Here is a 9,108-nt window from a genome sequence, read left to right as displayed (position 1 = left end):
CATATCAGAATGATCCAGTGCAGCTTCCCAGACTCCAGTCCCCCAAATTCTAATTCAATAGATCTTGGGTTGATTTGGGAATCTGTCTTCCTAAGAAGTCTAATGGATTCCAATGAGGTTGGCCCTAATCCTGGGGTGTTTGGGAACCATTCATCTTCTTGAGTGTAATTCCACAGGTCAGTCCAGAACCACAGAATCATGGAATATATTATTTGGAAAAGGCCTCCAGATCAATAAGAACTCCTTTCTACAGCATCCCCGAGCTCTAGGCTCCAGAGGAAACTGGCCTTCAGCTGCTCGGCTTAATGAGGATAAGAAATTGGCAGACCTCTGGGAGGGTTGGCCTTTAATCAAAAGAGTCCCATTAGCTCTTGGGGAAATGACCCTGTCCGGCCAACAATGCATAGATGAGACCAAGGCCAGATACGTAATTGGTGAGGCCAGTGCAAAATAAAAAAATTCTGAAAAATTGCAGGTTGGTGACAGCAGAGCATTCACCCAAGTGTGGGGCCCTTCTGAGCACAGAGTCCTGCCATGACCTTGGCTCCATCCAGGACTGTTGGGCCGGGACTACAACTGAGAGGGGATGATGACTTATAAATCAAGGAACATCTGTGTTTTTATCTTCAATCAGCTTATTTTCCAGGGTTTGATTCCTGGTTTGATTCCCGGTTAGGGCACATGCCTGGGTTGTGGGCTCGATCCCCATTAGGGGCGTGCAGGAGGCAGCCGATCCATGATGTTTCTCTCTCATCGTTGTTTCTACTTCTATCCCTCTCCCTTCCTCTTTCTCTAAAAATCAATCAGAACGTATTTTTAAAAAACAAGGTCAGCTAAGATTTAAAAAAATAAATGAATAAAATGCAAATCTGACCACATCACTCCCCTGCATCACATGATGCAATGGCCTCCCATTGCTCCAGGATTAAGAGCAAAGTCCTAGGTAGGACCCACCAGCTGCTCCTTTGCGATCGGACCCTGCCTACCTCTCTCCCCTCAGCTCCTCATTCTTTATACTCCTGCCACACTGCCCTTGTTTCATTTCCCCCAATTCTCCAGGCTTCTTTCTTCTCGGATCTTTCACAAATGCTGTTCCTGTGGCTAGAAGCATCTTCCCTGCCCGTCCTCACCTGGCTACCTTCTGTCTGTCCTTCAGGTCAGAGGTTACACGTCTCTTCCTCATGGAAGCTTTCTCTGACCTGCCTTGGGCCACACCCGCCTGTTCCCCTCTCCTTGTCCTTTATACATGTATGCCCACTGTTCTTAAACATTCATGTGCACGTATTTCATGCTCAACTGGTTATTTGTTTAATATCTATCTTCCCTGATGGACTAAATGCTTCTCTTATTATTGCTTAGCAAGGTGCCTGGAACATAGGAAGAGCTCAAAAAGTATTTTGAATTAATGAATTTAAATATTTTGTTGTTGTGCTCATTCTCACTCAAGGATATTTTCCCATTAATTTTTAAAAAGAGAGGGAGGGGTGGAGGAGAGAGAAAGAAACATCAATGTGAGAGAGACACATCGATTGGTTGCCTCTCATACATGCCCTGACCCGGGCCGGGGATTGAGCCTGCAACCGAGGTGCCCTTGACCGGAATCAAACCCAGGACCCTTCAGTCTACAGGCTGATGCTCTATCCACTGAGGCAAACCAGGCCCTGCTGAATGAATGAATTTTAAAAACTAACAAATAATGAATGAGTGAAAACGCCAGACCCTAGGTGTGCTCCTTCTATTAAAGAAACTCATTTTTTCCCAAAGCCCATGGTGCTGATTGCCCAGTCACTCCGTGTATAGATGAAAGGTGGCATTTAAACCTCCCTGTATAAAAGGTGACCGCACTTCACAGTCTTTCCAGGGCAATCCAACCTTTGAATAATGTGCTTATTAACAGCACTCGCCTTTGCCCACCACCCTGCCTGTTTGGAGGGTAAACTGTATGGACACCAGGCTCTGGTAACCCTTGGGTCCCCTCTTTTCCTCTCTCTTTCTCGGCACAGCTGAACTGGTGAGAGACAGCATCTGTGTCTCCGTGGCCATAGTATTAACAGCAAGAGCTTAAGTTATTAAACCGAGCAGCTTTTACCTGGGAGGTCTCCGGGAGCCCGGGGGATTAATGTATTTTTACCCCAGAGCCAACGTAGCCATTCCAATCAACTAGGGTTGTTTCCTGCAAAGAGACTGGCCCCTCGGCCTTTCTCTAAACCCACTTCCCAACTGCAAGAGACGCCATGGGGTTTTACTTGGAGGTCGACCCCGTCACCCTGAACCTGATCATCCTGGTTGTGAGCTACGTCATCTTGCTCCTGGTATTCCTCGTCTCCTGCGCGCTGTACGACTGCCGAGGCAAGGACCCCAGCAAGGAGGCCACGCCCGAGGCCACGCTCGATGCCCAGCCCTCCATCCGCTTGGTGGTGATGCAGCAAAGCGCGCCAGGGGGCCCCTGGGCCCGGGGACCCGACCTTCATTTTGGAAATCCCGCTCCACTAGGGAAGAAAAGCACGGTGGTGTGAGGCTGGCTGAGGGGTCCTGGGGAGAGAGCACAGGACACTCTGGACCAGCCATTCCCCAAGGGGCTCCGGCCCTCTGGGCACACAGGTCCTGCTGGGCCACCTGAGTGGGAGCCTGTCTCAGTGTCTGCTTCCTCGGCACCCCCTATGGAGAAAGCAACCGCTTAAGGTAAGACACCCAACGTGGCATTTGGGCACGCCCCCCAGATGCTATTGTACAGGGGAGCTGGTTACTGGTACCTTCCCAATGATGCAACTTCTAGGAGAGACTGGCGTTTGAGTAGGGGGCTGAGAAGAGACTGCAATAGTGTGTGTGTGTGTGTGTGTGTGTGTGTGTGTGTGTGTGTGTGTGTATGTGTGTGTGTGTGTGTGTGATGAAGCATGAGACAAGTTCGAATCTATCCTACCTAGAGAATCCTTCCTTTGCCCATCAACCACAGAACCGTTGCAGACTTTAGGTTATTATTCCTATACATACCGGCTCCTCACCTGTTCCCCACTTCGAGCCACTATGGGAACACAGTAACTGCAGAGCTTTGTGGTTAATCGACAAAGCTTAGAGCCTGGGTTCAAACTCTGCCTCCTACCCTTACTGGCCTTGTGACAGGCCAGAATACAGGCTGTGTGGCCAGGGCTACCGCAGGCGGCTCTGGGCTAGTGGTAGGGCCTGCGGGCTGTTGGGGTATTTAAGTGAGTTAATTCACAGAAAGCACTTGAGAGGGTGCTTAGCACATAGGGTTAGCTGTTATGTTGATTGTGATATTATTCCCCTTCATTCTTCTCGTCAAGAAGCTTAAGCTCCATTGCCAGGCTGGCGTGGCTCAGTGGTTGAGCATTGACCCAGGAACCAGGAGGTCACAGTTCAATTCCTGATCAGTTTGCAGGCTTAATCTCCAGTGTGGGGTGTGCAGGCCTCCAAGTGATGTGGCCCCTACTTATTCTCATTGTCTCTGCCAATAGAATAACAGTGGCTTTCATTTTGTTGAAATCCTACCATATGCAAGATCCTTTATGTATATTATTGGAAACCTTCACCAACATTAATATTATACTCATTTTTAAAATATATATTCTTACTAGTGACCCGGGGCATGAAATTCGTGCACATTAAAAGGGAATTCATTAGAGGAAATATTTTAATATTGCTATTTGCTCTTTCTCTATAATAGAAGTGTCAGAGATGAAAGAAAATTAGTAAAATGTATATGAAAATCTTCCTCCTGTCTGAGTCTGGGAAGCGCCACGGGAACCAGAGTCAAGTCCCCGCCCACCCATGTGCGCCTTGAAATGGCGCGAGACCCAGACCCAGCCAGCGCCACCCCCATTGGGCGAGATCCAGACCCGGCCGGCCCCATCCCCATCAAGCCCCGCCAGGTCGGGGGTCGCAGCCTCAGGTCACCTGGCCCGGCGCCGGGGCAGGGACATGGCCTGAGGTTCCCCAGCCTGGCGCTGGGGCACAGTGTGCAGCCTGAGGTCTCCCACCAAGCCCTGCATGGCAGGGGGCATGGCCTGAGGTCCCCCAGCCTGGTGTCGGGGCAGGGGGCATGGCCTGAGGTCCCCTGTCAAGCCCCACCAGGCGGGGGGCGCAGCCTCAGGTCCCCTGCCCCAGCCCAGTGCCAAGCAGCCTCAGGTCTCTGCTGTTTGCTGTTAAGGCTCATTACAGGAACTTGGCCTCCGCTGTGGGTGCAGCCATCTTGTGTTACGGGATCCCCGCCTCTGCTGTGGGCACAGCCATCTTGTGTTACGGAACTCCTGCCTCCACTATGGGCGCAGCCAGTTTGTTATAGCATGATGGTCAATTTGCATATTCCTCCTTTATTAGATAGGATTGATTTCAGAGAGGAAGGGAAAGGAAAAGAGAGGTAGAAGCATCTAGGGGAAATAATGAACAACATAGACTGATGAACAAGAACAGACCCAGAAACAAGGAGGCATAGATCAGACTGTCGGGCCTCAGGGGGAGGGTAGAGGAGGGTGGGGGTAAAGGGGAGAGATCAACCAAAGGACTTGTGTGCAAGCATATGAGCCTAACCAGCGGTTAAGGACAACAGGGGGGTGGGGGCATGTGTGGGGAGGGGTGTGGGCTGGGAATGGGGAGATGAGGACAATTATGTGATACCTTAATCAATAAAGAAATAAAAAAAATAAAAAATAAAAGAGAGATAGAAGCATCAATGATGAACGAGAACCATTGATCGGTTGCCTCCTGCATGCCCCACACTGGGGACTGAGCCTGCAATACAGGCATGGAATCGAACCGTGACCTCTTGGTTCATAGGTCAATGCTTAATCACTGAGCCATGCCAGTTGAGCAACATTATACTCATTTTAAAGTGAAGAAAAAGACTTTGGAAGCTAAGTGAGAGATAAAAACCTCAATAGCAGGCAGTGATAGAAGGAGATTCGAGCTTGGCATTTTGGGGGCAAAGCCCTTGATCCACTCTACCTCACTCTCCTGGCCAAATTACAATGACTTATTTTGCTTCTGCTGGAACTCATGGTCATTTTACTCAGAGAAGAAAATCAGAAAGACCACTTGATTATTTAACAGACATTATAGAGCAGTTGCCGGATACACAATTCTAGCCCGGGAGAGAGATGGTAGGGAACAAACATGGGTTTGCGACTGTGCTTGAACAGCTGTGAAAAGCCAAGAGCAGGAGGCGCACGTCTTGAACTGAGTTCAAATCCTGCCTCCCACGCGGACCAGCTGTGTGGTCTACGCTTCCCTGAGCCTCCATTTCCTTATCACCAAACTAGCTCAAAGTGTGTCTATCGCATAGGCGAGCAGAGAGTTCAATGACACAAGAATAAAAAGCATCAGGCGGGTAGTTGATTCCTGGTAAATTCCGTTCTCTCCCTTTCTTCCCTCGATTCGCAAGTATTTTGTTTGTGTCCTTCCCACAGCTATCATCCAAACTAGGCCAAACATGGCATTTGCTTTCATAAAAACTGTGCCCGATGGGAGGACAATGAGTTAAAAACAGGCAAAACAGGAAGTATCCTAAGCCCATAAAGAAGCAGAAAGAAGGCAGTGTTTGGATGCGCAAAGTAACTTCTTGGTCACCAGATTTGAAGACATTAGTTTGAACGTAATGGCTGCGCAACTAGTAATTCCACGGGGAGACAGGGATTTATTTCCAAAATAAGAAATAAATCACAACATTTTCAAACACAGGCAGGTAAGAGATAGGGCTCTCGAAGGAGCACGAGGAAGGCAAAAAGGGGAAATCTTGACCAGTCAGACACATATGCAAAAAGAACCCCACGTGAAGATTACAGTAGATTCCAGAACTACCAGAAGGCGGGAAAGAGGCCTGGAACGGATCCTTGGTTCATTGACCTATGAACCAAGAGGTCACAGTTCGATTCCATGCCTGGGTTGCAGGCTCAATTCCCAGTGTGGGGCATGCAGGAGGCAACCGATCAATGGTTCTCTTTCATCATTGATGCTTCTATCTCTCTTTTTTTATTTTTATTTTTTTTATTTCTTTATTGATTAAGGAATCACATATTTGTCCTCATCTCCCCAGGCCTTCAGAGGGAGCACAGCCCTGCCCACACCTTCCTCTCAGACTTCTGGCCTCCAGAACTCGGAGACAACATGCCCTCGTTGCTTAAGCCACTCGGCTTGTGTGTTGAACTTTGTTAGGCCAACCCTAGCCAACAAATACAGTGACTAAAGGGCATGTTTACAGCACTGGTGGGATGCTTAACATTTCCAGGCCCTTTGGGTGGTGACAGGGTTCTTTTGGAACACAAAGTCAGAATTAGCCCTAAAGTATCCAAGTCCCTCCAGATAGCCCATAGATACTTCAAAACCCACTCAGCGAGTGCCGCCGCATTGTTTTATCTGCCTGAAAATGTGTAGGGGGAGTTTCGGCTTGTCTTGCATAAAACCTTTAGGTTGGCAGAATGTGATTAGCAGAACCCAGAGATTCTGACTTAGTCCCGAGTTTACCCTTTAGTTCCACAGCCGCCCAGAATCCGGACAATCCCAGAGTGACTCAGCATGCTGGAGGCAGAAAGCCCACACGATTGTGCTTTGTCTCTCACTGCTTTAACTTTGGGGGAGCACTGAGTAAGACATCCCCTGGATTAGGGGAAACTTCTCTGAGAATCCGAGGGCAGACACAGTCCAGTATCGCACAAGAGTATCAAGGACCGCCCAATCTGGGCACATGCCCTGATTGCAAGCTCAATCCCCAGTAGGGGGCGTGCTGGAGGCAGCCGATCAATGATTCTCTCTCATCATTGATGTTTCTGTCTCTTGCTCTCCCTCTTCCTCTCCCTTCCTCTCTGAAATAAATAAACATATTTTTGTAAAGAGTATCAAGGACAGAAAAATAAAAAACAAAATAAAAAGAGTGTCAAGGATAGCCTTCTTCCCATTACTTCATCTTCCCTGAGAACAGTAGTGGTTGAAATAGAAAAAGGAAGAGAACATTTTATCTCCCTCTGTCTTAACAGCACATTTGTGTCAGGAACCAAGAGTCGGTCAAAGGATTAACTCTGACCTTCAGTAAGTTACTGTAACTAGGCCCACTTCCTCTTGCCTGAGGACAAAGCATTTCTTCTGTAGCCGCCCTTCAACCGCCACACCCTTTATCTATAGTTACGACTTTAGCCGATTATCTAAGTCAGCCCCCACCCCTCCTAGGCATCCACCCTTCTAGAAATCACATATAAGGAACGCTGTAAAAATAAAGTTTTGAGGCTTGATCAGAAACCCCTTTGACTTGCCTCCATTCTTTGCGTCCCTTGTCTGTTTCTCATTCTCTTAGGTGCGCCGCCTCGGTACCCCCGTTAGAAGACCCCGCAGGCCGGGGAAACATTTGGACTTTGACCTTCCAGGTAAGGTCTTTGTGACACAGGGATTAAGAAAGATCCTAGCACTAAGCTGGTGTGTCTCAGAGGTTGAACAGCAACCTGAGCACCGGGAGGTCGCTGGTTCAATTCCTGGGGTTGTGAGTTCGACCCCAAGTAGGGGGTTTGCAGGAGGCAGCTCTCTCATCTCTCTCTCTCTCTCTCTCTAATAAAATCAACAAAATATTTTTTTTTTAAAGAAGAAAGAACCCTAACTGGTTTGGCTCAGTGGATAAAGCGTCGGCCTGCGGACTGAAGGGTCCCAGGTTCGATTCCGGTCAAGGGCATGTACCTTCCTTGTGGGCACATCCCCAGTAGGGGGTGTGCAGGAGGCAGCTGATTGATGTTTCTCTCTCATCGATGTTTCTAACTCTCTCTACCTCTCCCTTCCTCTCTGCAAAAAAAAAAATCAATGAAATATATTTTTTTAAAAAAAGAAGAAAGATCTATTTCACATCCTCCCAAGAGAGAGAGAGAAGTTGTCTGCCCATATTTATTTTTTTGTTCAAGGCTTCTCTATATCCAACTGTGATGGAATTAAACACCAGCCATCTGCTGGGATCTGCTGGCTCTCGGTTGGCACAGCTGCTGCCTGGTGGCCTCAGCGGCAGGCCTGCAAAGCCCCGAAGACACCAGAAAGAGAACTGGGTTTGGAAGGATGAAGGGGACCGAGAGAGAGAACAGCATGCTCCTCCGAGGAGGGCTTAGAATGGCCCAAGAGCGGCTTCGTGGGAGAAACGTGGCTGTGGAATTTGGAATCTGAACTGTTTGTCAGAATCGATAAAGCCATTCTTATCATAGAAATTTATCAGGGAAAATTTGCTTACCATGTGAGGGGGGGTGGAGGGAAGAGAAAAGCTAATATTATGATAGAATTTTGGAGAAGAGTTTGTGTGTTTAATAGTCTTTATAACCATGCTCAGGAGAAAGCCAGTTCCACACAAGGAAACAAATGGCTTCTTTAATAGCAGCAAGACTGAACACCTCTCGTCATCAAGAAAGTCTTCCTTTCCCCAGCTGGTTTGGCTCAGTGGATAGAGCGTCGGCCTGCGGACTGAAAGGTCCTGGGTTCAATTCCGGTCAAGGGCACATGCCCGGGTTTCAGGCTCGATCCCCAGCAGGGGGAGTGCAAAGGCAGCTGATCAATAATTCTCTCTCATCATTGATGTTTCTATCTCTCTCCCTCTCCCTTCCTCTCTGAAATCAATAAAAACATGTTTTAAAAAAAAAAAGGAAAAAGGAAAGTCTCCCTTTATTGAAGTTAGGTCTCTTCTCTTAAGCTTTACATTCATTTCTCTCCTTTTCCCCTTTTGGGTTTTATAAAGAAGCAGTATTTATATTGTGACTAGAGGCCCAGTACACAGATTCGTGCAATGGTAGGGTCCCTCAGCCTGGCCTGTCCCTCTCACAATCCGGCATCTCTCGGAGGATGTTGGACTACCAGTTTCGGACCAATCCCCACAGGCCAGGCTGAGACCAGCAGTCCAACATCTCCCGACATCTCCCGAGGGATGTAGTAGTTCATGAAACGACAGGCAGCTGGGAGGAGCCCATACTGCTCCACTCATCCCAGCCCCATGTACCTGCTGCCACTGCCACTCGGTAAGCTCACTGAGCAGATGCTCCTGCATTGAGCATCTGCTCCCTGGTGGTCAGTGTGCATCATAACAATGGGTGGACTGGTTGTTCAGTCATTCGGTCGCTTAGTCTTTTATATATATAGATGTGT

General features: G+C 48.3%; 1 protein-coding gene across 1 annotated transcript; it reads left to right on the top strand.

Moving 5' to 3' along the window:
- The first annotated feature begins 2,234 nt into the window (after window positions 1-2,234).
- SMIM36 (small integral membrane protein 36) lies at window positions 2,235-2,516 on the top strand. The gene has a single exon (XM_054709573.1). The coding sequence runs from the start codon at window positions 2,235-2,237 to the stop codon at window positions 2,514-2,516; it is 282 nt and encodes a 93-aa protein (XP_054565548.1).
- Window positions 2,517-9,108: the final 6,592 nt, after the last annotated feature.

This window comes from Eptesicus fuscus, chromosome 20 (assembly GCF_027574615.1).
Source record: "Eptesicus fuscus isolate TK198812 chromosome 20, DD_ASM_mEF_20220401, whole genome shotgun sequence".
In the NCBI taxonomy this organism is placed as follows: Eukaryota; Metazoa; Chordata; class Mammalia; order Chiroptera; family Vespertilionidae; genus Eptesicus; species Eptesicus fuscus.
Note: the sequence above shows the minus strand (reverse complement) of the source record. Positions and strands in the feature narration are given on the sequence as shown.

Excerpts from the sequence above, each read along its gene's own strand:
- SMIM36 (XM_054709573.1), top strand. The coding sequence starts at position 2,235 with ATGGGGTTTTACTTGGAGGTCGACCCCGTCACCCTGAACCTGATCATC.